The sequence below is a fragment of the Rhizopus delemar genome, genomic scaffold, assembly GCF_000149305.1.
Source record: "Rhizopus delemar RA 99-880 supercont3.2 genomic scaffold, whole genome shotgun sequence".
NCBI lineage: Eukaryota > Fungi > Mucoromycota > Mucoromycetes > Mucorales > Rhizopodaceae > Rhizopus > Rhizopus delemar.
In genome coordinates, this window is record NW_027137828.1 from 2,698,509 (window position 1) to 2,726,426 (window position 27,918).

At 36.0% G+C, this 27,918-nt stretch overlaps 11 protein-coding genes across 11 annotated transcripts; 2 read left to right on the forward strand and 9 right to left on the reverse strand.

The window, feature by feature from the left end:
- Positions 1–432: 432 nt before the first annotated feature.
- RO3G_03283 (uncharacterized protein) lies at positions 433–4,658 on the reverse strand (the record flags this gene model as incomplete). Its single annotated transcript, XM_067657874.1, has 9 exons — positions 433–1,241; positions 1,293–1,590; positions 1,640–2,006; positions 2,047–2,124; positions 2,178–2,394; positions 2,449–2,707; positions 2,776–2,995; positions 3,059–4,515; positions 4,581–4,658. The coding sequence occupies 9 exons, from the start codon at positions 4,656–4,658 to the stop codon at positions 433–435; spliced, it is 3,783 nt and encodes a 1,260-aa protein (XP_067513975.1).
- Positions 4,659–6,740: 2,082 nt separating this feature from the next.
- On the reverse strand, positions 6,741–7,424 carry RO3G_03284 (uncharacterized protein; the record flags this gene model as incomplete). The annotated part of the gene is made up of 1 exon (XM_067657875.1): positions 6,741–7,424. One exon carries the CDS (start codon positions 7,422–7,424, stop codon positions 6,741–6,743), a length of 684 nt encoding a protein of 227 aa, XP_067513976.1.
- Positions 7,425–9,669: 2,245 nt separating this feature from the next.
- On the forward strand, positions 9,670–12,964 carry RO3G_03285 (uncharacterized protein; the record flags this gene model as incomplete). Its single annotated transcript, XM_067657876.1, has 5 exons — positions 9,670–10,184; positions 10,242–11,224; positions 11,273–11,755; positions 11,858–12,375; positions 12,422–12,964. The coding sequence occupies 5 exons, from the start codon at positions 9,670–9,672 to the stop codon at positions 12,962–12,964; spliced, it is 3,042 nt and encodes a 1,013-aa protein (XP_067513977.1).
- A 444-nt stretch (positions 12,965–13,408) lies between these two features.
- On the reverse strand, positions 13,409–14,722 carry RO3G_03286 (uncharacterized protein; the record flags this gene model as incomplete). The annotated part of the gene is made up of 2 exons (XM_067657877.1): positions 13,409–13,428; positions 13,570–14,722. 2 exons carry the CDS (start codon positions 14,720–14,722, stop codon positions 13,409–13,411), a joined length of 1,173 nt encoding a protein of 390 aa, XP_067513978.1.
- A 1,865-nt stretch (positions 14,723–16,587) lies between these two features.
- Positions 16,588–19,162, forward strand: RO3G_03287 (uncharacterized protein; the record flags this gene model as incomplete). Its single annotated transcript, XM_067657878.1, has 5 exons — positions 16,588–16,787; positions 16,854–16,873; positions 16,933–17,636; positions 17,702–17,850; positions 17,920–19,162. 5 exons carry the CDS (start codon positions 16,588–16,590, stop codon positions 19,160–19,162), a joined length of 2,316 nt encoding a protein of 771 aa, XP_067513979.1.
- A 295-nt stretch (positions 19,163–19,457) lies between these two features.
- Positions 19,458–20,263, reverse strand: RO3G_03288 (uncharacterized protein; the record flags this gene model as incomplete). Its single annotated transcript, XM_067657879.1, has 5 exons — positions 19,458–19,506; positions 19,559–19,745; positions 19,804–19,949; positions 20,001–20,106; positions 20,164–20,263. 5 exons carry the CDS (start codon positions 20,261–20,263, stop codon positions 19,458–19,460), a joined length of 588 nt encoding a protein of 195 aa, XP_067513980.1.
- A 269-nt stretch (positions 20,264–20,532) lies between these two features.
- Positions 20,533–23,787, reverse strand: RO3G_03289 (uncharacterized protein; the record flags this gene model as incomplete). Its single annotated transcript, XM_067657880.1, has 1 exon — positions 20,533–23,787. The coding sequence occupies one exon, from the start codon at positions 23,785–23,787 to the stop codon at positions 20,533–20,535; it is 3,255 nt and encodes a 1,084-aa protein (XP_067513981.1).
- A 191-nt stretch (positions 23,788–23,978) lies between these two features.
- Positions 23,979–25,579, reverse strand: RO3G_03290 (uncharacterized protein; the record flags this gene model as incomplete). Its single annotated transcript, XM_067657881.1, has 9 exons — positions 23,979–24,049; positions 24,083–24,466; positions 24,537–24,750; positions 24,803–24,871; positions 24,926–25,023; positions 25,085–25,148; positions 25,201–25,217; positions 25,271–25,432; positions 25,492–25,579. The coding sequence occupies 9 exons, from the start codon at positions 25,577–25,579 to the stop codon at positions 23,979–23,981; spliced, it is 1,167 nt and encodes a 388-aa protein (XP_067513982.1).
- Positions 25,580–25,708: 129 nt separating this feature from the next.
- RO3G_03291 (uncharacterized protein) lies at positions 25,709–26,081 on the reverse strand (the record flags this gene model as incomplete). Its single annotated transcript, XM_067657882.1, has 3 exons — positions 25,709–25,749; positions 25,808–25,933; positions 26,042–26,081. 3 exons carry the CDS (start codon positions 26,079–26,081, stop codon positions 25,709–25,711), a joined length of 207 nt encoding a protein of 68 aa, XP_067513983.1.
- Positions 26,082–26,684: 603 nt separating this feature from the next.
- RO3G_03292 (uncharacterized protein) lies at positions 26,685–27,110 on the reverse strand (the record flags this gene model as incomplete). The annotated part of the gene is made up of 2 exons (XM_067657883.1): positions 26,685–26,901; positions 26,968–27,110. 2 exons carry the CDS (start codon positions 27,108–27,110, stop codon positions 26,685–26,687), a joined length of 360 nt encoding a protein of 119 aa, XP_067513984.1.
- Positions 27,111–27,154: 44 nt separating this feature from the next.
- Positions 27,155–27,544, reverse strand: RO3G_03293 (uncharacterized protein; the record flags this gene model as incomplete). Its single annotated transcript, XM_067657884.1, has 1 exon — positions 27,155–27,544. One exon carries the CDS (start codon positions 27,542–27,544, stop codon positions 27,155–27,157), a length of 390 nt encoding a protein of 129 aa, XP_067513985.1.
- Positions 27,545–27,918: the final 374 nt, after the last annotated feature.

Sequence of the window (27,918 nt, forward strand, 5' to 3'; positions counted from 1 at the left end):
AACTAGCAAAAGCAGTCCAATCACAATGACTCAAAATTATGCATTTGCTAAAATCCATGTCGCATCTTTCGACAATCAATCAAATTCAGATGATTGCAATGTAAGATATAGCTATCAAAATCATTTTCAGGCACTCCTTATATGTACACTACTCAGGTATGTATCTTTAATTGTTGACACTCTAATTTAGTAATAGCGTAAAACAGAAGATCTTGAAATATTTTTATTTTTTAAATACAGCATGTTCCTGGAAAAAGAACACTAATTTAATCTTCTCAGTCAGACTGTACAAAGCTTTATTTACTGAAAACAAAATGAAAACATGTACGCATGCACATGAGTGCAAAGAAAAAAAACAAGCAGTGAATATATAAAGCAGGAAGGATATAACAAAAAATATCAACAAAGATAAAATAGGTGGGTATGAAGGAGTTAGGAAAAGGGATTAACAGCTAATACACGAATGTTAGGAGGGGTTCTAGCCAAATCGACGGTCATGACTACTCGAATCTTGTCCAAAGCTTTTATAGTTTGATAACCTTGTTCAGTATTGTATGCAGTGCTATCTGATAATCTTGCGTGTACAATAGATGCTCGCTTACTAGCTGACTTAATAGTTTCTGGACGACGGATGATTGGGGTTGATGCAGATTTGTTAGGAATAACATTAAATGGCAGCATGTTATTAGAGGCTAGGCTGCTATCTATACCATTACTTTTCAAGTACATTTGATGATCTTTTAGCGCTCTTTCTTCTTCATCTTCTCCTATCTCGCTTAAGGGTGCTGATGAAGTTTTGGTTGGGCTAACGTTGTTCATTTCTTCCAAAAGAGCTTCTTCATCCACATCTTCTTCTTCATCGTCATAGTTCCACTCAATCTTTGCGCCTGTCGAAGTATTTACACCTTTTCTCCAAAACATGGTTAATGTTCGTTTGACTTGATTATAATCAGATCTCCAGACTGGTAGACAAGCAAGATGTATACGCCTTTCGATATTCAAATCTGGGATCATAACATCAAAGAATTGTTCAAACACTGCTATTACTACAGCTTCTCGGAAAGTAGCTGAAAGACCGTTGTTGTCTGCCAAAATGGAAGAGTGTTGAGCTTGCTTATGTAAATAGAAAGACAAAATTGTAAGGCTACTTTGTTCTCTAGCGCATATGGCTGCATCCTTTTTGACGTTGCAGTGCTGTGCAAGCTTCTGAACAACATCTTTGTCAAGCACAAAATGTTTTTCTATAAGATTATAAGCAAATGATATAACCCTAATTTATACTCTTTGATTACCTTCCGCAGTTAAAGCAGCTTCCAGCTGACGATGGACAACAATATCAGCAAATCGTCTACTGGGTGCGGTGAAATGTGTAAATAAGGGGGCATTAAGAGCATAGTGAGAGAATTTGGCAGTATCCACGCTACCAGCACAGAAATATTTAGGTGTTTGGAGAGTTTTTAGTACAAGGATAGATACTAATTTGCGCAGCTTAGGCTCTTGAATTGATTCAATAGAATGCTGTAATGTACTGGTGTTTGTAGAATCCAATTGTACACCTAAGTAATTGGAAGCATAGTCACAAAGTTCATGCTAATCAATACATAAGTAACAAATACAAAGTTTGGATAAAAATACTTACAATCTTACGAGGATCAGGAGGTGAGTGACGACGTAATAAAGCCTGATCTGGAAAATGCATCGCAATCTTTTGGGCAACACTTGTATTTGCCAAAAGAAGAAATTCTTTTACAATAATAGAGGCTGACTTTTTACGAGCAGCAGTAATTGAAGAAACGTTTTGATAATCTCCGTCTTCAACTTCAAATTCAAGTGTTTCGCGCATTTGACTAAAGACTCCTTTTTCCTTGCGTTTATTATGTAAGATAGTGGCAACATGATATAGGGATTTGATATTTTTGGTAACTTGATTATCGCTACTCAAAGTATTGTCCAATATATCTTGAGCCTCATCATATGTAAGCTTTGCTGAAGATCTTTTTGGTTCACTTAATTAGCAAAGGTTTTTTGAGCTCTTTTCTATCTCACCTTATAATAGTCTTTCCGTACCAAGTATCAATTACATTACCACTACTATCAATCTTCCAAATAACAGAGAATGTAAATCTAATGTATAAATGTTGAACATATTGTTTTTAAATCTATTTTTTATAATATACCTTGATTTGTTGGGTACCAAGTTTGTTATTTGCTCTGTCAAAACCTCAGGTATCATAGGAACATGCGAGTGAACTAAGTCAACACGGACACCTCTTGCTCTAGCTTCTTTATCCAGTGGTGTTTGTGACTTAATGAAATATGTTACATCGCTGACATGTACACCAATTTCCCATGTACCCTTATCGACTTTCTTAATAGACAAAGCATCGTCAAGGACTATGCAAGGTTCGAATAAGATTTTGACACTATTTAGCAAAATATGCATCTTACCATTAGAGCCTTTAGGATCAATTGTAAAAGTGACAGTATTGTCCCTAAGATCTCGACGAGAACTATCAATATCACTACCGCAGTCAAAGGATAAAGGTGGTAAACAGCTTTGAACAGCTTCTGAGAACTCCGAATTGGTAACGTTATTGTCTGCCAAAATAGCCTTAGTTTGTGTCTCTAGCTCATAAACAGAGCCTATTTCCTCCTCTAAGCTACCAAAGGGATGGAGCGAGGTAATAGGCCATCGTTTGGTAGTGCCCTGATTATTACATTTAGAAAAGTAAATTAGGATTTTCATCATGCTTTATAGTTATATTCACTGCTTACCACAAATAAACGCTTAGAATACTCTTGACTGTTTTCAACAAAATCGTCCGGAGCTTGTTCAATCGGGATAGCAATTAAAGGAACACGCTTGTCACTTGCCTTAAACCACACAATCCTTGGCGCTTCCTTCTGCTGGTTTGAAGCATCGTACCCATCAAGTAACTTCTTAGCCTCTTCTTCTTGGGCACGTTTGTTGTTAGGCCGCATTAATGTCAGTGTTCTGCAATAAGGTAGTTAGAACACCATGTATAAAAACCCCAGTCGCATTGGGGGCAATTTTTACCCTGAAAATACTTGATTTTGAGCTCTTTCAAGAATTGCTACAACAATACCACAATATTTAGGTTTCAAAACCTTAACATCCTCGTCTCCACCAAAGATAATTTCATTTTCATCCTCTTCATCTGGCAAACGGACCTTTTGTTGACCACCATTGCGTGCTAACTTGGCTTCTTCTTTCTCATTTTTTTCACGTAAAACTTTATCAACATCAGCTAGTCTAACAGCAACCACATCGCCCTCGAGTGCTCGATTTCTATCTCGGGAGCCACAAATGTAGATATCCGCATCCAATTCTTCACAAAATACATATGCATCGCTTCTATTGCGTTTGTTGACTCTCAATGTACCTTGAACAAGCTGTCGAGCGCGGAATAAGGGCGTAAGAGCCGAAAAGGGTAGATGTGCAATAAACAGTGGACGACGTTGATGAGGATTTGCATCATCACGGGCAAAATTGACACGAGTTGGAGTAAAAGGAACAAAATGGAAAGAATGGCGGTTGCTGATCGCGTTTTGGCTGGTGGCTGTTGATCTCCAGTCAATATCTAAGTTATGAGAACCAGAATTTCTTAGGGATAATCTTCGCTGAGAACCATAATGATTATTATCCAAAGAAAAGTCGTTGTCGAGAGTAACATTGGCTGCTGTTAAGTCAAGAGGCTTGCTGAATATTATTTTACGCTTGTTTCCCAAGCCATCAATAGGGCTGCTGATGGGCTCGTGTTCATTCAGAGTAGGCATTTGAAGTGACGAACGTTCCGATAGAAACCCACCATTTAAGGGGCCAACATTACTGCTAGAAGATTCTGAATAGCGTCTTGACAAATTACGAGGACCTCTCTGAAAATTGTCAAAATTACGTTTGTTGATCATGTTCTCAGGTTTTCCGTCGTGAGTACCCATTAGTTTTGCCTCAGCTTCAGCAAGAGCTTGGTCTCGAGATAACAAATGTACCATATGGTTGCCTCTTTCTGAAGGTCCTGAAACACTTTGAGAACGCTTGTAACGATATCTATCAGCTGGGTTGCTCTGGAAAGTGTCAATATTATTTGATTGTATATTATAGCCACCATATGACGTCCTTCTATTATGAAAGGTGACCTGATGATTTGTATTTCCTCCTCCGCTTGAAGGAATGATTGTGGATATACTCTGTTGCTTTCTGTTTCCAATAGCAGGAGAAATTACAGGCGGCAAGTTCTTCAGTGTATTAATCATCTCTTGTAGTGAATCTACATTAACATCCTTTTTCTTATTCTTGTCGTCTTCCTCTAACAAAGTTTGCAGTCCAAACTGAGTGCTTCGGCGTCCATTATGATTGGATAAGCGAAAATCGGATGCACTAGCTGACCTGGAACGTTGATGGTGAGAATTGGGGGACCTTACGTTAGATAACGAATCAGTGCCTAAAGAGCGTCTTTTTTCATAAACAGGGACACTCTCTCGATTGATACTAGTCTAAAAGTAGAAGTATTATTTAGTGTTTTACTTTGAGTTGTTCTTTTCTCGCTTTTTTTGTTTACCTTTTTTACAGGAGCAGGGGAATCAAATAAACCTCTAGTACTTTCAGGGGCAGTTTGATGTTCAAGTAAATGGTTCATTTATATTCAAAAGAACTGAATTTATTACTTGAATATAGTAATCTTTTAATAAAAGAAAGAAAAAGGAAAAAGAGGGGGTGGGGGAAATAGTTGAAGAAAACAAGAACGAGGGCGCTATGTTTTTACACACCCGATGAAGTTTCTTCTAATTTAAACTCCAAAAAGAGTTTAGTTTAAAGGCATAAGTTTTACCTTTTTCGAACTGTTTGGGAGCACAAAATCTTTGGGGAATCTATGGGCTTAAAAGGGAGCTTCCTTGTAAAATTTTGATTGGATTTGAAATCACACAGCTAGTTTATTAAGTTGTACAGCTCTTTCACTGCGACTAAATGTTTGCGACACCCTAAAAGAAATACATTTTCTTTCATGAACAGAAAAGGGAGAAAATAACAGGTAGAATATATAAATGCGAGTTAATGAGTTAAGAAGCTTAATCTTTAAATATTAATCTAAGTAAATGTTTAATCTTTATGTAAATCATCTATCTTTAAAGGCTCTTGGCTGTGTACCTGCAAAAATCATTATATGCTTGTAGTATGACAGGCCTTCAGCAAAAAAAAAAGCTGTCTTACTTGTTACACTTTACAAAGCAAAGTCAATGCATTTTTATTTACAGCTGCAACACAAAAAATATTTTCCATACAATTCTTTGACTTCATTAAAGAACCCCATCATATTTTCAAGTTATGTGTACTTTAAAAAGTAAATGACAAAGATATTTTTCTGCTCTCATTTCCTTGTTGTAATTTTATTATTTATAAAATTATCAATAAAGAATAAGATACATTTTTATTCTAGCAATAAACAAAATTTAAAGACTGAACATTAAGAGAGTTTGCAACAGATTCATACTCTTTCCTGAAAAATGTCGGATTTCAGCAATAATTGTCCTTTATTAAAGCTAAGTTTTTTTTCTGGAATGACGAATAATAGCCATGCTAATGCAAATGTTGTTCGCATTCTTTATTAATATAGTAGTATTAAAGAAAAAAAAACTGTGAAGATAAGAAAACTATAGCCAGGAACAGCTTTACCAAATACGCGTCTCTGAGACAAACGACAGACTCCTTTTTTATGTTTTTTTTGTAGTTGTGATGGATCAATTCAAAATTCAATCAGCTTGAAAGGATCAAGTGCATTATGTTACTAATTACTCTACTATATAAAGCACTTAAAAGTTACTATTACTCTTTCTCTTCTTTTCTCAGCTTTGACCGCGAAATAAAAGGGTTCAATGGCATTTTACATGTATGACAGTAAAAAAAGGGAGTTTTTGATTGGCATGAATTTTAGAGCATTGCAATGCGTGACTTCCTTTCTAGACCAGTAAATACGAGATAGAAATGAGCAGAAAATCGCTTTCTTCTATTTTAATCGAGTAATGTACACAACACCTAAAAGATTTCCTCCTACTTGCAGATTTTATTCACAAGGGATATGTAGAGCAGGGCAAGATTGTAGCTTTGCTCATATTTTACCTTTCAGTGATAAAAGTTCTAAAAGCGTTCCTGGAAATGATCTTTATTCTATTCAAACAGCCATTCGAGAATTAGAAATTGACCAAGTAGAAAAGAAGTATCAAACAAACATTAAAAGGACAACGTAAAGTTTGCATTATTGATATGAATGAATATGAATTAAGAAAAAAATATTTATTTGCTAGAAACTTTCAAAATCATACATTGATTGAACTATTCTTACATTTAGAAGATCAACAGATTGATGTACACCTTATTGTTCCACGCAATTATCCAGATACGCAATGTACCCTTCAGATTCAGCATACGAATATATCACCAGAAAAGAAAAGGTTTTTATCCTCTTTATATATAAACATGTAATATATGCATACCTATTCTAATATCAACGTTGCTAGTTTAATACAAGCAGCATTTGAAGACGACAATTGGCATCAAATGAACCATAAAACTTTGGTTCAGCAGCTGGACTGGTTGACCACATATTTTAATGCGTTTTCTTTATAAAACAAACACAAATGTACACATCTTTTCAGCTTTTTTTTATTATTATTTCAGAATATTTATCTAAACAGCACATTTTTGACAATAAAAAATGGTTATTTTAAAGTTTTGCAGATTCTATAACTTTTTTGCCAGCACTCTTTGCTAATGCATTTACACCAAACAAAGCAGATGCAATCCATACTTTTACAGTGATGCTACCGTTCTTGTTGGCAAAAGTATGGCGACCAACATCCACCAAAGATTTATGACTAGTAAATTGAAATGTACCAACTGATTTGCGCATAACTTGTGTTCTAGAAGCACCTTTTCTACGTCCAAGACGACCAGAAACTTGATATTTAATACCTTGAATAGCCGTTGTAAGTTGACCATTAGAAACTTGAGGTAATAAACTATTCCATTGAACAGCAAAAGGCATATTGTGAGGAAGAGGTGCCTTTACTATTGGTGCAGCTTTTAAAAATCGACGATTCACTGCAGACCAGCCGTTTCTTTCAGCATTAATGGTAAGATATTGTGCAAGGATTTCTGCATTCATGTATGGATAATGAACTTGAGTTAATCTTAAGTCAATAAATTTGTTGGGATAGAATGAACCAATGAGTTTCTCAAGAGGCTCTAATTTGAAGCTGGATGCATTTCCAAATTCAGGATCGGCATAGTAAAACAACTGAATGGTGACTCGAGAAGGAGAGTGTTTGAAAGCAGGGGTTGAAGTCAAATGCTTTTGAAAAAAATGCTTCAATGTTGCTTTGGCAGCTGCATCTTTCTCCCATAACATATTGTTACGGAGGTTACGCGAAAAGCAAAAAATAGATGTATCCCAATCTTGCTTGCCTTTTAAGCTGAGAGCTTTGATGCTTTTCGACATTTATAACTGTTTAAACCTATGCTGTAAAAAAAAGATTTTCCCCTCTATTTTTTTTGTATGAATGGCTACAGGGATCACATTTAGACAGTCACATGTCTCTTTGAAAGGAAGCCAATAAAAATTAATTTTAATTCAAGATAAAGCGAAAACAGAAAATATCGCTATTGCAGTTGCGTATTAATACCAACATTCGCATACATTTCGACTATTATACTAATAGGGTATATGAAGTGTCAGTCTCAGTCATCAAGACATAAACAAAATAAGAATAAAAGTGCTTACCTCCGAAAAGTAAAGCAATCATCGATTGCAGCCTAGTTCTGCTTCCTTTTCAGAAGAGAACGGCAATAATTTTGTTGACAGTGTAGAATTGACTGTTGTTTAAAAAGGCTTAATGAAGCCGGGAGTATAACCACGTCCATAAATGAAAGACCAGATAGTGACGGAAGAAGACCAGAGAGCGAAAGAAGAGGACCAGATAGCGAGACAATAGGAGTTTTTTCTTTTTCTTCTTACGCATGTTTTTAAACTAAAAGAAAAAAAAACGATGAATAAACAAAGCAAGACTTCCATTCACTCTTTTTAAATGTCTTTTTTTCTTGGAACACGACGCGTACCCCTGTTTTACCACTTTTTATCTTATCAGGTCAGTTATGATGCAAAAATTGATTGTTTTTTAACATTTGCTTGAAGCAACTTATCCAAAAAGAGGATAAGGTATAAATGTAACTCTCTCGTTAAAGTTCAAAACTACGTCTGCCTCTTCCATATGATTAGCAAAGAAGTAAAGAGATGCCTTTTTTTTAGCTTTCTAGAAGGAACCTGAAATAAGATTTACCTTATCAGGGTTTGAACATTTATCACACTTTTTTTTTTTAGTTTGATGTTGGACAACAAAAAGGCTTTATGTAGTGTACCTCATATCTCTTTCTATTCTTTAATCTTGTCTTCGTATTCTTCTTTCTCAGCCCTTTCTCAGTTTCAACGTTAACATCGTTGATGCTGTTGGCACAAGATGAATTTTTAGATTTTACTTGTATAGATAAATCATGCTTTATTTTCCCAAAGAAAAACAGAGCGTGTTAAACATCTTAAAGCCATAATTGCGGACGTAAAAAAAAAGTCTGGAAAACGCACACTTGTATACTTTTACCTCTTCTCAATAAACTAGTTTAAGTAATTTGAACTCAACAACTATTAGTCAGAATGAATAGTCTTTGTTGATGGCTTCATTAACTTTGTCTTATCTCTTTAAATCATGTCAACCTTTTAAACATTTGAATCTGTCTTTGGGTAATTACTCTCCACTGTCAAAAGCTCGATTTTGATAAGTCAATATTAGGACCTATTACTATGAGACCTGACAGGCGAATACTTTAGTTTATTTAAAAGTATTCTCATTTTTTGAAGTGATAGGATTCATCAATACTTGAAAAGGAAATTGCTTTATAAAATTTTGTCGGATGTAAAAAAAAATCATGAGTCTCATTGAGTCTTACGGGCCATATACTGCCTTAAACGATTTGATATACATTTCATTTGATTTAGTTTAAATTAGTTAAATCGATATTTGTTTTATAAATTGCTCGGATTATACATGATTTCCTAAGACGCCAATGTCATTTGGTTGCTATTGGATTGAGAAGATTATTTTACAAATAAAAAAATTATGTGCTTTTTTAATCAGTATTCCAACAAATTTCTATGTCTTTGACCATAATGTCCTATAAAATGAGATTTATTATGGATAAAGGAACACATTCAAAACTATACTTGGCTTTGATTTGATCACTTTAGAAGCACAAGACAGTCAGTAGATGCAGCCAAATCATTAAATCAGGGGTTATACAACTAATCCTCTGGTATGCGGAACTTCCAAATGATAGCTCTTAAATGAGAAAGTTGATAACTGATGCATGGATTTTTAGGTATTTTTTGGACACTTCAGTCTTTTGTTATTACCGGTGCTTTTAACTTACATTGGAAGGAAGGTTAAGGGGAAAATACCGTACAGAGGCAATAAAAATGCATATTTATTTTATTTATGACTTGTTCATTCACCAGATTACATCAGACATACTTTTTTCAAAGAAAAAAAATAAATAAATCAAGCCATTTTGTTTAATAAGCTCCTTTTCTTTTTCTTATATCCATTATGCCACGACAAATAGAACCTTTAATTTTAGACAAGAACCGCCCTGTACTGCTTGACCATACGTCCGGATTTGATATAACAAAGTACAAATCACCGAACTCAATATTAGATGGTGCAAAGAGTATCACAACACAGTCTAACATTAGCAAGAAGGAAGAATTAACATGGGAGAATACACTTGAAAGATGTATTAAAAGCATTGTATCAATCAAAGGTTACCGAGCTCGAGGTTTGGATACCGAGCTTCCTGGCGTATTTACTGCAAGTGGATTCATTGTAGATCCATATCGTGGTATCATACTTTCAAATAGGCATGTTGTATCTGTTTCGCCCATTTCAGTCCAAGCAGTATTACGTAATTATGAAGAGATTACTTTAATACCAATTTACAGAGACCCAGTACATGACTTTGGCTTTTTCAGATACGATCCATCGAAAATCAGATTTTTGGATGTTCCTGGTATACAACTTTATCCCCAAGGGGCAAAGATTGGACAAGATATTAGAGTTGTGGGGTGAGTAGCAAGGGGGATTATGGAGAAGAGCTTTGATTTTCACATTGTAAAAAACAGAAATGATGCAGGAGAAAAACTTAGTATTCTATCTGGAACTTTGGCAAGACTAGACAGAGAGGCTCCTAATTATGGAATTGGCGAATACAATGATTTCAACACATTTTATTACCAAGCTGCCTCAAGTACAAGTTCCGGATCAAGTGGTAGTCCAGTACTTGACTTATATGGTAGAGCCATTGCCCTTAATGCAGGTGGTGCATCAACTTCTTCATCTAGCTACTACCTTCCACTGGATAGAGCTCAGCGCGTATTAAGGTTGATACAGGATGATAAGCCCATTTCAAGAGGAACAATACAAACAGTATTTGAGTATATGCCATATGACAGTCTGCTGCAATTAGGTTTGAGCCAAGGCCTTGAAAAAAAACTGAGATCACTTTATGGTTCATCTTTAAATGGGAACGTGAATGAGGGATTATTGGTGGTCAAATCTATTTTGTTGGATGGTCCCGCTAGCGGCTATTTGGAGCCTGGTGATATTCTGCTCAGCTGCAATGGTAACCTGTTGTTCAACCTTTTCATTGATTTGGAGGAAGCACTTGACAATGCTGCTGAAATGCAAAAGCCTGTTCAGCTCACTGTTTCACGCGCTGGAGAACTTAGAGAATTTACAATTGACGTTGAAAATTTGCATGCAATTACACCTTATAGATACCTTGAGTTTGGTGGCGGTGTGATAAATGATCTCTCTTACCAGATAGCAAAATCATATGGGCTTTCTCTAAAGGAAGGTGGTGTTTACGTTGGTGCCGCGGGCTTCATATTAGGAAATGCTAGAGTTTTGCGAAAATCCATCATAGTTGGCGTAAACAACAAGCAGGTAAAGACAATAGACGATTTCATAGAGAACGTATCAAGAGTTAGCCAAGGGAAGCGTATACCTATTCGTTACTATTCTTTGTTACAACCGATGAAGACAAGAATTATGATCCTGCATATAGATTGGCGTTGGCATAAATTTCAATTGGCCATTAGGAATGGTAATTGAGTAATTTGTTTAAATGCTGTTGTTAATTCGAATTGAATAGACAAAACAGGATACTGGGATTATAAAAATTTACCAACACCATTAGATAAAGAATTGTACTCCAGTAGAAAAACCTCTACAAAAGCTTTGAATCACTCCTTAGATAAAGACGCTGAAAATGTGATCGATCAAGTACATTCATTAACTCTAAGTATGGTATCTATAGATTGCAATCCACCGTTCGTAGTAGACGGCTCAAAAAACTCACACTCATATGGTGCTGGTGTCATTGTTTCCCTTGATCCTCCTCTGATTATATGTGATCGTGATACGGTACCAATTGGAATAAGTGTCATTTCCATCACCTTTCAAAACACACTTACCATCTCAGCTGACTTATTGTTTTTGCACCCTTTCTACAATTTTGCTGTACTGAAGTTTGATGTATCAGCTGTTTTTAGTGCTGGAATCAAGATAAAGGCTGCTGAATTCGATGAAAAAGACTTGAAGATAGGCGAAACAGTTAATTACATTGGACTTTCCGGTATGATAAAAATATTTCGATTATTATAGTTAACTTAAGGAAATATTTACTGAACAGGCAGTAGCGAAATTGACATTAAATCTACAATAATCACATCTATAGCACCTATTCGTACGAAGGAAACCTCACCCGCTAGGTGGAGAGCAGTAAATGTCGAGGTGTTCAAAGTAAGCGGAGGTACGCTGTCTAGCCAAGGAGGTGTTTTTGCAGATAACAATGGCAAAGTGCGCGCGGTGTGGGCAAGCTTTTCGATCGATACAGAAGCAAATCAGTTGTCTAGCATACTTGGTGGCCTTCCGGCTCGTCTAATACTTCCTATTTTGGATTCGATAAAGTTGAATAAAGAACCTGTTATATATGGATTGGATGCAGAGTTCTGGAGCTTACAGCTATCCAACGCACGATTTTTAGGTTTGAATGAAGAATGGATCTCTAAATATAAGTCACAAGCTATTGGGGATAAGAAGCCTTCGGTTCTCTACGTCCTTGGTATCACTGACCCTTCCACGACATCAGGAAAGATGCTAAGGAATGGTGATCTTGCGTTAGAAATAAATGGCAAAATTCCTACAAGTATATCTGACTTGGCTTTATTTAACACATCAAGCAAGCTGAATATGGTAAGTATTAATATTAATTTTCGTTATATCTTAATAACATCAATAGACTATTCTTCGAGATGGAAAAGAGCTTAACTTAAGTATTCCAACTACAAGATATGATGGTAAAGAAACAACAGACATTATAGGCTGGCAAGGTATGATAGTTCAAGAACCTCACTCTGCAGCAAAGGAACAAGTACGAAAACATGTGCCGGAAGGAGTCTATGTCTCCTGCTGTCTTCTTGGATCACCAGCTCAGGCCTACCTCAAACCAAGCATCTGGATCACAGAAATAAATCGAATGCCGGTAAAATCTATAGAGGACTTTATTGCTGCAGTTACTGTGACACAGGAAAACAAACAGCCTATAAGAAAAGCTATACAACTTGAAGAGTTGTATTCAAATGAACCTATCACTGAAAACTTATATGGAGAAGAAAAAGACGATATTTTAGACAGTGATTCGCATGTTCGAATTAAATATGTTACGGCAGACAATATTACTCATGTAACGGCCATAAGGTTAGATAGGCATTATTGGCCTACCTGGCGCGTTAAAAAAGATGATGATTATCATTATGGATGGAGGCTAACATCTTTTGATTAAACTTGTACACACTGTACTTGTCTTGATTTATCGATTATCCTGTTGGTTACTTAAAAAAAAAAGAAAAACTGAATTCTGTCCAACATAAAACCTTTATCTTGTGAACTAACATTTATTTTAACATCAGTGGCCATACCATAAAGAAACACTATACAAATATATCGGCTTTTGACGCCTTATTTTACAATAATTTTAAGACCAGTTTTGACATATTTTGCGAAAAGAATGTTTTACCGCATGCAGGAGAAATAATTTTTCTGAGACATTATTTTGATTTAAAATGAGTTTAAATGTTTATTTTTGTCTTAAAAATTTGTACAGAGAGAAATATGAGATCATTAAAATGTAATAGAATATTTATAATTATTAACGCTTTCTTGAGCGCTACACGATGCCACTTTTTTTTTTACAATCAAAAGCAAAAGTTAGATTAGCCAAAATTCTTCAAACAAGAACAGACATGGCTATTCTTTTAGTCAATTAGCCATTTCTGGAATTGTTAATTTGGGATCGGGTATTCAAATTCATAGGTGCCAGACCTGATGGATTTGCCTGCGAGTTTGTGCTGCTTTCTGACTGTCTTCTGTTTAAAACTTGCTGATTACTTGCGGAAGTAGGGCTTCCAGGTAATGCATACAGTGGTGGAGCAGTAGGTGTAATATTCAATGTATATGCTGGAGGAGGTAACTCATGCGATGAAAATGGCAATCCCAAATCAATTTCATCATGAAAATCTTTCAAGTCAGAACCTCGTACTTGGGAGGGTGTTGACCTGTGACCGCAATGCGGTACAAAGTGATTAGGGTCTTCAAATGGATTGATATCAATTTCCTCAGCTGGAGGGGCTGATGGTTGAATCGCGCTTGTTAGCGGAGGCATAAAGCTGGTTTGATTTATTCTGTAAGTACTTGATAGGCAGGGTTCTGATGTTGTTCTTGTTAATGTGATTTGGCCTGCTTGTGATACATTAATTTTATTCATGTCACTAAAAGGGTTTGCGCTGAAATCAACAACAGTTGAGTCGTCTCTAAAGCTATAAGGCCGGCATTCAGTTGGCATTGATGATCTGTGGTTGCAATGAGGAAAGATGGGCCCTTGTGGCGAAGAATTTATTGATCGTGTAATTTCCTCTGTCTTCTTTCTTTTATTGCGTATTTTTTTACGAGTGTAAAGAAAGATACCAACGATTAAGATGGTACCAGTGATACTTCCAACAATAGAAAGAGCAAGTTGCAATTTTCGATATGCTTTTCTGCCATCATTAGGTGTACGGTTCGATGAATTGCTAGAAGAAGGTGATTGGTTGGCCGTTGAGTTTGGATCCATAGTTTGTGTGCTTCCTTCTGTGTCGCCTTGTTGTTTAGCTGGCTGATTTTCCCCAGTATAGATAGTCGTTGGTGATTCAATAGTGGTTACGACGACGGTAGTTACGATTGTATGACTAGGTGTACCAACTGAATTTGTAAAACCACTGTATTTATCTTTATCTCCACTATGTTCTTTCCCTTGTTCGTTATTCCAGGTTGAGATATGATGATCATCGTCATCTTTTTTATTTTCTTTGTTCTTTTCCTCTTTCTTCTTTCCATTATACCATGCTTCATCAGTATCACTTGGAGAATCAGGTAGTTGTTGAGGAACATGTTTGTCAGGAGAAGGAGAAGTAGGAAATTGCTCAAAACATAAAGTAAATTCGAGTGACAATAGTAATAATGATATAAAAAATATGAAGTTTAATTTAACTCCTGACAACAACATCAAATATGCTAAAGGGTTTTTGTTTCTCTCTGCTGAGACAGTTGTTTAAAAAGAGGGAAAAAAGAAAAATGTTAATTGGCAAATGACAAAATAGTAGTTTTCATTTTTCCAAGTCAGAAAGAAGATTACTATTTGTTAAGCCAATCACTTTTTTTATCAAATAGTTCTTGTCTTACACAACAAAAAAAATTTATGAGGGCATGTATTATTAATATGTACAGTACTTGGAAAGCATTTTTTTTAACAAATGGATTTTTGTACTAAATAAAAGATAAGATTATATATTAGATTGATCGTGCTTGAACATTACTATTAAGTAAGCAGTAATTAAATGGTTCTCTTTTTTACAATAACCAATTGTATATAATTAAGCAGAGAATATTGAAGCAAAACTTTTTTCCTCTTTGAGATTTAATAATTCCTTACATAATAGTGCATAGAAATGTATGAATAAATTAAAAGTCTATTATGTTTTAATTAGATGACATTCTATAAACTTAATGTCAATATGAATAGAAAACAAATGAGTGATTGTAATCGTACTTGTTTCTGATAACTAAACCATTTATAGAAAAGGAATACGTTTTTACTACACAAGAAAAACTTGTGAGAAATTTTTAATAATCCGCCTTTGCCCGACAACAGTTGATCCCATGCTTTTAGCTTGTATTTCCTAGCATTATATCTCTGGTGTGTTTCTGCATTGATGCTATCTTATTAAACTATTTCAATAAATCAAATACCTTCAGTATCATGAGAATTCATGTAAGGTTATGCACTTGTCAATTATGGTTACAATAAGATCAACACCAACTTTCTCGCCGTTTAAACAATTCCTTAAAAAATTGTGATGCCGATGCGATGATACTTGATCTTTACTGCTTCCCCTCCCTCCAAACATCACAGTAATTTACGCCATTATAAAGAATTGTTTAAAGATTATTTTATATTATGATTTAAGCACTCAAATTCAATAAATTCTCATCAATATATTCGTATCAGTTGATTATTTATTGATCCAAGAAAATCACTTGTTCAGGACTCTGCAGTAGGTTGATGGATGGTCATTGAGCAAAAAGCACTTGTATTTTATGTACAAATAGCAAAAGATGTTATTTATCAATACTAGTGATAGTCACTGATGGAATATTCAGCTCTTAAAGATTTAGCAACACGTAATTACCTTGCCAATAACCTTTGAAAAGTCTAGAAACCATCTGAAACAAAGGAGATCTGACTGGAATTCCGTTTTACAGATCTTTCCTTTTTATCCGTTACACCTCAATAGTATTTAGAAAACTTGAAAGAAAAAAAAAAGCGCAAAGTGGTTGATAGGCGAAAGTATTATTAATAAACATAATGCCTCCTTTTATTCCAAATAAGTTATTGTTCTTTACTTTGCTTTAGATCCTATATTCTCTTTGAATGTATTGTTTAGAGATAATGGAATCATAAGATTAAAACTGAATATTTTATTGCTTCATAGTAGTAGTTATCAGTATTATTTTCTTAAAATAAAGAAGCCATTGAATTAAACAAAAAAGAGTCTATCAAGACTCATCCTTTTATTTACCTTTTTTTTGGAGTAGACTGATTGCCTATGACACGGTTATTATGGTACCATTCCTTCATTAGGTATACTTATATCTGATTGTAATGAAGTACAAGTAGAATTTGACATATCTTAAGCAAATGTTGAAAATTGAAAGTAGAGAAATTCAAGATAGATACTTGTTAGTTTTTAAGTAGGCTGGAAGCACACTATCTATTTGGAGTATTTCATTGAAATCCCGCACAGAACAATTTATTCCAAACGTGCAGAACAAGCTAAATCAAAAGTTTTTTTTTATCAACTTTGTTTACTAATGTCAAATTTGGAATTGCTTCAAGAGCAGAGACAGCAGCTGCCTACTTTTGAATATAAACAAGAACTCATCGATGCCATACGTGAATATAGCATTTTAGTTATAATTGGTGAGACTGGCTCTGGTAAAACCACACAGATTCCTCAATACATCTTGGAAGAAATGCCAGAAATTTCAAAAGTTGGAGTCACTCAGCCTAGGTTAGTTCGACATTTTCTATGCTTATGCTGTATTTGTATTAATTTTTGCTTCTTAATCTAATCTAGACGAATTGCAGCTATAACAGGTATTGATCATTATTCAAATTTAGCTCTTGTTTATAATTAAATCTTTTTAATTCTTTAGTCGCAAAAAGAGTGAGTGAAGAACAAGGTATTCGATTAGGATCTAAAGTTGGATACACCATTCGATTTGACGATCACACAAGTGCTGACACGCGAGTAAAGTATATGACAGACGGTATTTTATTACGGGAAGCTACACTCGATCCTTCTTTAAAACAATATTCAATCATTATTATCGATGAAGCCCATGAACGCACTCTAGAAACCGATGTTTTGTTTGGACTATTAAAGCAAACGCAACGCATCCGCCCAGATTTGAAAATATTGGTCATGTCTGCAACACTCGATGTCACCAAATTTTCTGATTTTTTTGATGAATGCCCTATTTTTGAAATCCCTGGAAGAACCTTTCCCGTCGAAGTCACTTATCCAATTGATGCACCCAATATATCAACTCTCAAATCATCCTTTGTAGATCGTGCTGTAGAAACTGCCTGGGAAATACACAGAAAGGAACCACCAGGAGACCTTCTTGTTTTTCTTACAGGCCAGCAAGATATAGAGCGTGCTTGTAAGGCATTTGATGAAAAATTGAAAAATTTTGATTATAAAAGAGGAGTTCGATATTACGATGATGGCCAAGGCGTCACTGGGGCTGACGTTTATCCACTTCATGCAAGCTTAGAGACGTTTGACCAAAAAGCCGTCTTTCAAGTGCCTAAAAACAATCACAGGAAAATTGTATTTGCAACAAATGTAGCTCAGGTAAATAGCCCACTAGGCAGTTTTATAAAAAGAGAAAAAAAATACTCATATATATAATTGTCTAGACATCAGTAACTATTCCTGGAATTAAGTATGTAGTTGATTGTGGATTTGCAAAAGAAAAATCCTACGATCCAAATACTGGTATGGACGCGTTGCTCGTAACTGAAATTAGTCAAGCTGCAGCTATTCAACGTGCTGGTCGTGCTGGTCGGTAAGTTTTTTTGCTTTCTAAAGCTCTATTAGTTTTCTATAATATAGTTTAGCTAATTTTTGTTGACAGAACTGCTCCAGGTAAAGCTTACAGATTATACAGTGAAGAAAGCTTTAACCGTATGATTCCCAACACAATTCCTGAAATTCAGAGAAGTAGCTTACTGAGCACTGTCTTGGCTATGAAGAAAATGAATATTATTGATGTCCTTAATTTTGAATTTATTGATCCACCAGATGAAGCATTGGTTAGAAAAGCATTGAAGCATCTGTATCTATTAGGTGCAATTGATGAAGAAGGGAAACTGACCAAATTGGGTGATAAGATGAGTTATTTTCCATTATCACCCTCACTTGCTCGTGTATTGATAGCATCTGCTGAAGAATACCATTGCAGTTATGAGGCAGTCATTATTGCAAGTGTCTTGGCCAGTGAGCATGATTTATTCAAGCAAGTGAGCCCTCGTAGTAAAGAAGGCGAAGAAGGTGTTATTCGAGCAGAGAAGTGCAAATTAAAATTGGCACATCATACAGGTGATCATATGACAATATTAAATGTCTGGAATGAGTGGAAATATCACGATAAAAGCAGAAGCTGGTGCAAGGAAAACTACATTAATCACAAGGTGTTGGAGTCAGCAGTAAGCGTGCGAAGCCAGCTTATGGATATCATGAATGGCCTGAAGCTAAATATAACCAAAGCAGATCTTGTCAAGCGAAAGTCAAAGCACGGAAAACCCAGTCACCGCCGTATTGGTGAAATTGAAAAGGGAATGAGCATTGATCCTGTACTGATACTCAAATCATTTTTAACGGGCTATTTTACAAACGTGGCTAACAAAGCTCCTCACAGACCTGTATTTTCTCATTATTCACCTGAAGAACACTTGACAACATCAGGCTCATCAAATATTTCATCTACAGCACTGGTAGCATTGCATTTACACCCGCTGTGTGCATTGTCTGATATGTTTGATAGAGATAGAGCTCAATATTTAGAGTTAGACTGGGTGTTTTATACCAATATCACATATACAAATAAGGCTGTGATGAAAGGCGTTAGTAAAATTTTGTGGGACTGGGTAAAGGGCGGTGAAGGACATAATCGAATCAAGAGATTACCAACAACAAGATTGAATGGAGAAGCACAGCCAGATGTACAACAGCTAGATGATGAATCAAAACAAAGAAAGATTGAAGAAAAACAGCAAGAAAAACAACAAAAATTATTAGAAACAGAGGAAAGGAAAAAACGCAGAGCGGAAGAGATTGATCTCATAAGACAGAGAGCTTTAGCCAGAAGACGAATGTAAAACATACTTTACTAAAATAAATGGACTTTTTTATTTTTTTTGTTAAATGATTATCATATCAGTATCAACGCCTAAAAAAAAAGCAATGCAACTGAACGGATTCTGTAGAAACTATAATGTTCATTTCTGGGTAAAGAAAGAAAAATGCCTTATTTTTATCCTATTTAGTCAAAAACCTTCTAAAGATTGTTTTTATGTAAAGAAAGCTTTATGAGAAATCAAATCATTGTTTTTTAGTACGTTTGTATAATTCTGACATTAATTTTATTTAAAATTTTCCAGCGTCAGAAGATTTTTATTCATTCTTACTATCCTTATTAGAGTATATCATGGCAGTAAAAGGTCTATTGTAATGATGTTAGACAAGTAAATGAGATGTGGTATATATAAACTTACTCCTCAAATGATAACGCAATCTTATAAACAATATAGACAACGCCTGTTAATAAAACACCGGCAGGACTTTTGTACCATAATGCGGTTGCAAGGAAAGTGCAAGTAGATCCTACATACATAGGGTTATCACATACATTAAAAGGGAACCCAGTGACACGCTCTTTCATTAAGATGCCAAAATAATCCCCTGTGATAAATAAGCATAAGGTTCTTGTTACATTACTAGGATTATCTTTCTTCCTTACCAAGATAGGTGCCAGTGACACCCAGAGCCCACATAGATGATAATACAAGTACGTTACCAGTTATAAATAATAGAAAAGCACTAATCTGTACAATCTGTTGATCAAAGAACGGATGAGTAGGCTGGAAAGATAGTGCTTCATGATACCTAAACAAAAGTGTTATGCACAATTACGTGTTTTTAATAGCAGCAGCTTACAAATAATCTCGTGTTATTCCCAATGTAAAGATAGTCACTGCAAGCCCATAGCAGCCTCTGTATGGATTTCCTCCGGCTAGCTTGGTTAGTACTTTATTTTTGTATTCTGAAACAAAGTATTAGTATGTATGGTTCATGACTCTTTTTCTTTTTATAAAATTACCAAGTCTTGCAGCTGTATTCCAAAAGATTGGATTAAATAAAATATGTGCAAGCGCAAGGTAGAACGAGGGTTGTGAAAAATCAATTAGCTCAGTGTACATGTTTATGATAGAAAGATGAAGGAGCGATAAAGGATGAGAAAAATGAAGAATTTATTTTATTCGGGATTCAAAATCTCATCGCTGTATCAGTAATCATTGGGCTCCAAATATGCCACGTTTCAAGTATCACATACACACATCTAAAGACGAAAGAAAAAAAAAATACGAGAATCATTAATGAGAGAGTATTACTTTTTTATTTACAAAAAGAAAAATGAATAAACCATTTCTTTTTAGTTGAATTGATAACAAATAGATTTCTCTCTTTTTTATAACTCTTCGTCTGACGTAAAGACTTCTTCACCACGCTTACGGCGTTCCATACGTTCCTTCTTCTTCTTTCGGAGTTCTTTAGACGTCAACTTCTTCTTCTTTTGAGTGGCTTTAATAGTGTTTCCTTGAGCATCAACCACATCTTCTTGTTCTTCTTCTTTGACAGCAGTCGAACCGTTACCAGAGACCCAGTTGTGACCAGAGGGTGTCAAATGGCCGTTATCCACTTTCCATACTTCAGTACACAAAGCTTCAGAGAATTCACGGTTGTGAGTAACAATCACAACACCACCACCATATTCACGAATGGCTGTGGCCAAGGCACCAAGGGATTCACGATCTAAATAATTCGTAGGTTCATCGAGGACTAGCATATGGGGTCTGTTCCACATGGCAGCACCAATCACAAGCTTGACTTTTTGTCCACCAGAGAGACCGCGGATGTGAGAATGAGAAGCAAATTCAGGTTCAAGACCAACCTCGTTAAGATGTTTTTCAATTTCCTTGGCCGTCAAGGGACGATTGAGACCCATCTTGGCAGCTTCAGCAGAATCAACCTCAGCAATCTTCTTACCGAAACCCATGTCTTCTAACTTTTGGCGAGAGATCCAGGTGTTGTCAACAGAAGAGCGGCCAACCCAAGAAACTTCATATTCATAAGATTGCTTGAGCTTACGACGGCCCACGATTTCCTCAACAACACGCTTTTCACCATCAATGACAAAGACTTGCTCCATAACCTTTTTATTAGCTTCACCATGCATACGATCATTTTTGTCGAGTTCTTCACGATCTTCACCAGTAGCATAACGCCATTGGATGTATTCATTAGGAGTACTGTCCAAGTGTTGTTCGATGTGGTGGAAGGCATGTTGAGCGACGTAAGCAATACGTAAGTTGGGATGCTTCCAGACTGTACCAATATCAGATTCAATCTCACCAGTTAGCAACTTGATCAAAGTTGATTTACCAGCACCATTAGGACCAATGACAGCCACACGAGAGGCAAGGGAACATTGCATGGAGATATCGATCAGTTGCTTCTTAGATGTACCAGGATACTGGAAATCAACATTCTTCATTTTCAAAATAGCACGTTCTTTGGTTTTGATACCTTCTAAATAACCAGGTTCAGGGAACCGGAACACGGTCTGAGCAGCACCCAAGGAGTAATAAGCAGCAGCACGAGGGACCTTCTTGACGAATTCGGAAAGGTTGCCTCTGTATCGTTTCAATTTGTAGTTACCTTCATAGTGAATGATATCCGTACAGACATGATCCAAGAAACCAGAATCATGAGAGACCATGATTGAGGTCACAGTCTTCAGGCCAAGAAGATAGTTTTCCAACCAGGCAACGTTAACAACATCCAAGTGATTAGTAGGTTCATCCAATAAGAGAATGTCAGCATTCATCAACATAGCACGAGCCAGAGCAAGCTTCATTTTCCAACCACCAGAGAGAGAACCAATCGCTTGATGATGTACCATTTCGTCTGTAAAGCCATAGTTTTTGAGAATACGGGCAATTTCAGCCTTGTCTTGACAATCAACACCTTCCGAAGATGCTATGAAATCTACTAGACCTGTATCAGCCTCAGAGCCATCAATATCATGCTCCACGTAAACTGTCTTGAGAACTGAGCGAGGAGGGAATCCTTCAACTTGCTCATTAGCAATGGCACGCATTAAGGTTGATTTACCACAGCCATTAGCGCCGCAGAGACCATAACGACGACCACGCATAAGACGAAGATGAGTACGGTTGAGTAAGATCTTGGCACCATAAGCAAGAGAGAACTCACAGTTACAGAGCTCTTCACCTTCTTCAAGCTCCTCTTCATCAGCATCCTTAGGAGCAATTGCTTCTTCACAAGAGGACAAAGCAGCCAATGCTAATTTCTCAGCTGAGGTTTCTGTTTCTTCGCTTCCATCCTCGTGTTCACGACCGGTGGCAAGTAACCAAGTAGCAGCATGAGGAGAAATAGAAGAAGCCCATGCATTACGATCAAAATCGCGAGCGAGGACCAAGGCAAGAGCGAGTCGGATCATGTACTTGCGCACAGGAGCAAAGAAACCTTCGAGCTTGGTAGGCATCAACTTGTCCAAGGTGGCCTCGACCTTTTCGCGCTTTTGGTCACTGGTCATGATTTCCTCTGGGTGACTACCACCGACGCGCTTCAAAGTCTGAACGGCCTTTTGGACTACACCACGACATTCAGGATCGGCTACGACATCATGAACGTGTTCCAGAGCAGGCAAAAGAACAGGCAAGAAAGGCGCAGCTACTTCAGGATCATCGACCAACTTGCACATATTGTCGATAATTAAGGCAGATTTACGTTTGATAGGTGTCTGACGCTCACGAAGACCACGTCCCAGCAGAGGGACCATGAGAGAAAGCGTACCGGCATCAACTTCTTGAACAAAGGTAGTAGCACCCAATTGGTGAATGGTATCAGGTACTTTTTCTGGATTGTTGATGCATTCAATCACGGCAGGAATAAAACGTTCAATATCCTTATTGTCTAAAAGTGCAGTAGTAGTTGCCATGCACTGAGTAGCCGCCTTTTTAACTTCAGCTTTAGTATCCCACATACAGTCAGAGACTACAGGAATTATGACAGGTAAACAGGCCAAGAGTTGAATAGGATTAATCTGAGCCAAAGTTTCAATCAACTCGAGTGAGAGCATCTTTGTTTGCCATTTTTTGGAGTTTTCGAGGCCTTCGAGACAGTAAGTAACGATTTCACGTACCGCAATAGGATTAAAGGCCTTGGCCATGCTGCGAGCCAAGTCACCCGATTTTTCAGCTACAGTCTTATCTTTTGCAGCCTGAAGGTCCAAAAGAGGAGTCAAGAGAGTAATCAAGTGAGGTTCAAGCTGGCCACGCAAAAGGGCGTTTGAGGTCGTCGTTAGCTCTTGCGCCAACTGAAGAGCACCCAAGACTTGAGGCGTGCGAACCTTTTTGGCAAAAAGCTCGGTAGAGATAGCAGGAAAAAGATGAGCACCTTTCAATGCACGGACACCATAATGATTGGCAAAACCTGCAGACTGCTCTGCCAAATCTTTTCTCTCTGCTTCATCAGTTGAAGCTAGTAATTTACCTAATAATTGTTTGGCCTCTTCTGCTTCTTTCTCACCAATGCGAACTCGTCTAACTTTTTTAAGTTCAGCCATAGAACGGCGCTTGCTACGATCAGCCGAGCGTGCAGCTCCTGCTGCTGTACTTGTATCATAATTAAAAGACATTTTTTTTTACAAGATTTTTCGTAAAGGAGGGAAAAAAAAAAGTAAAAGAAAGAAAAACAAAAAAAAACATATGAAAAATTGAACAAATCAAATTTATGCGTGAGAGTGCTCCCACTTTTTTTTTTCTGAAAAAAAGAAAAAAAATAAAAAAAAAAACTCAGATGTTTTTATGCAACGTATTTATGTTTTATTTATGGTGAGTTGTTGATGGTAAAAATAGCATTAACTATAGCATTATCCAATCCTAATTCATTATTATATTCTATAGTTGGTGTAGTAGCTGTTAATTTATTACTATTGTTGTTACCACTACTGCCGCCATTATTATTATTTTTCTTGTTATTTGTTGAAAGACTCGATGTGCTACCGTTGCTATGATGAGTAATAGTTGGTGTGCTTGCAGTAGGTGAAGAAATAGAAGAAGATATGACAGGTACAACTACTTCATACCCAACTCTTCCAGAGGTTATATTGTTATTGTTGTTATTGCTTGTCTTTGATGATTTAGTGTCTTGTTGATGATGAGCTGGAGGAGGAGCTCTAGGGTTGGTATAACTGGTTGGGGGTGTAAATGGCTTATTATCTTTCACGTTTTTTAGTACAAAGACTGGATTTTGTTTAGCATCCTTTAGCTTTTGAGATATCCTTAAAGGTCTTTCATCATAACCAAGTGCTCTTTCTATCAAGAGTATTATTATTGTTATTATTGCTATTATTGTTATTCTTGTTATTCTTGTTATTATACTAACCTTGTATGTTATCCGGTGTACCATATTTTATCCACAGTGCATATTGTTGCCAATCACTAGCGACATTGTATTTCTTTAAAGCAGAAGAAATAACTTTTGATGCTGGATCATCTAATAATAAACGAACATTTTTTGATGATTCAATCTCTTGTTCTAGTTTGGATATTTTATCGCCGTAAACTTTTATAGCTCCACCATCATTTATTAACTTTTTCTATTTATCGTAAGCATTGGATGTCAAGCATGCTCTTCATTTATAAATTTACCTCTTCTGTTATGTCTGTCTTTGATAAAGGGTTATGTTTATGAGACTTTGATGACGTTGTCTTATTTTCCTTGTTATAAAAATTACTACTTCCTTCTAGTAGCTTTTTATGCTTGCCTTTTACCTTTTTATTTTGCTTTAATTGATTTACTTCTTCTTTTAATAAACTTATATCATTTGTCATTCTTCCCATGTCTTCTGTTAATCTTTTTATGCGTGCATCTAAATACCATTTATAAATCTTTATATGACATCTCATTTTCACTTTGTATCTAAACAATACCTCGTTCCTGAAATGCTGCTTCAATCTTTCTATAATCCGCCATACCATTTTGTCCTAACCAGTCCTAAACCAATTTATAAGTTTTTTGTTTTAGTAAATTAATTCTATAAATTTACTGTTTCATAAAGCACACCTAATAAATAAGATTAGCTTAAATGTTTGCATTCTTTTTCGCTCAAACTTTACTTGGTGGAATATAATCCCATTCATTAACTGGTACTTTATGTTGTATTTTCAGTTGATAAATGTTTTTTAACAAATCCATTCTTTGACCAACAGTTGCAACTGATAAATCTCTTAAAGACTCATGATCAAGATGAACAAGTACATCACCCGTAATGCCTTGTTCTTTTTACAAAAATGTTATTACATTTGTTGTATACTTCAAATTCATTTTTCTTTTTCACCTTTAAATTGTTTCTCAAAAATAGAGTAGCCAATGGTTGTCATCCATTTTGTTACTTTATCTTCGTCCCAATTCAATACGTGCTCCATTTTATATTGTTTTAATAAAAAAAAAAGGGTATCGCGCTATTTGAAAATGATTTGTCCTTTATTTATTTACATCAATGTGTTTTATATATAAAAAAAAAAGAAAGTTCTTTATTATACAAATACGATTATTTATTGATAAGGTTGAAGATGTGAAAGATCAATAGGAATAGCTATCAAGAAAACAATGAGTATTTGCATATACACATACTACAAATTATGATGACTTACAACAGCCAGTTTCAGCACCCGTAGGATATCTTCTCAGCTTCTTTTCAAATAAAGGAGGAGAAGGAAACTCTCTTTGTGAATGAAAAGTCCATCTACCTGCCTCTGTTTGAGGTGGTTCTGGTATGTCTATATTTAAAGAATGAAAAGAAGGTTGAACTGGTATAGTAGACAATCGATTTAATGGAGATGCATCACTGTTATAATTAGTGTGAGATAATGTAGATACTCTTTTACTGGGTGGTGGAGGTGGAGGTGGTTTCCTTGGTAGTGACATTAAATTGAAAAAAGAATAAAAAAGGGAAATAAAAAAAAAAGAAAAAAGAAAACGCAAACTGTGTTCGGGATTTTAATTTATAAGCAATGTGTATTCCAGAAGCACGTTTACGCAATAAATTATATCAGCTTCCCCTTTTTATAAAGGAAACGAATTGAGTGATTATTTTTTTTAGTTAAAATTAGAATTTGATACGCTGAATTAAAGAAATGGTATTGCTGATTACTATTTGGCGATCAGTGTACACTTTATCTGAAATAATATATACTTTTGAGAAAAAAATCGTGCAAATAAATAAAAAAAAAATGGTGCAAAGGTAAAAAATAAATTTAGCATAAAAGCAGCAAAAAATTGGTGCAAAAGATAGAATAAGTGCCATAGTAATAATGAATACATATAATAAAAGAAAAAAAATTAGTAGGTAGAAAATAGATAATATATCAATAACATGAAGCTTACCAATAACTCCAAACCTACATTCAATGATAAAAGGTGTAACAACCGAATGTTAATAAAGCTATTTAAGTTCAAGCTTACCAAAGTACATCTAGGGTAACACAGCGATAACTGTGTTGGAAATTAAAGGGTTCTAGGTAAAACTCGTCATTCTTCATTCTCTTCGGTTCTTCTTCCAGTTGGGCCTCTTCTTTCAGCCCTAGCACGCTGAAGCCTCTCAGGTATTCCATCATTCAAGCGAAGTTTACGAACAATACGGATCATATTTAGACATGCTGCCAAATCCCGATTCCATAAACGTTCACGAAGCTCTTCAACACCTGAAATATTTTGAACGGTCACTTTCCAATTTTGATTTGTACATCTAAGGGAGAAAAAAAAACAAGCCAGCAAACAATTTTGATCATCATTGATCAGAGTATCTGATTACCTAAGTAAACCATGACAAATAACTTCAGGATTGTTTCGTCTTTGATATGGTCGTGAATTCGGTATTCTCTTGAAGGTTGTCAGACTACGATTTTCACAAGAAGGGCAGCACTGACTTGTTCGAAACTCTTCAATCAAATACATTAAGAATCCATGCTTCGTCAACAGCCCTCTGGATTCGACGCCTCTCACAGGTTCTTGATGCCGGATGATTGCTGAGCATATTTGAGTCCGGGCCTTATATAAGAAGTACAATCGAGATATCTTTTAATGTACTGACTAATCAATGCACGTTTCCAAGCTGTTGCCACATCCACACATCCACGACGATAATTCACTAAGGATAACAGTTCCTCAGAAAAGAACTCTTTGTTAATGTAAGAAGCGATATCAAAGCTGGCACCATCTTGAATTGCGCAGAGAAATATGAATTTGCATAGGGAGTAGGCATGCGTTGTAGTTGCATGGATAGTGTTTACGAACTCCTCTGATCGTTCTCGATACTGCTCGTTCCAACCAATACCATCGTTAGATGATTTAACAGATAAAATACGATTACCAGAAGCAAGGATATTCATTGCTTAGAAATTTAGTCAGCTTCTTTATCCACATTAATTATGAAGTCGGGATTCGTTAACAATTGTGCAAATTCAACATCACAGTTCGTTACGAATTTGACCCTTTAGATCCATCAATCATTGGCGACACTACTCTCGTCAATGAATTCATTGATCGTAAAGTACAACGTGCTCGCAAAGCATTCCACCATAGAATCTGTGTCGCCCTCCGGCGATTCAGGACTCCCATTTACAATGCTGTTGCTAACTTCTTTGCCCATTCTGGCCTTATTGACCACGAAGACTTAGCATCGTATGATCTTGTCCTACCGTACAAGCACCGCACAGGACATATCTTTGACCACATATAGACTCCATGGGTAAATACACAACAT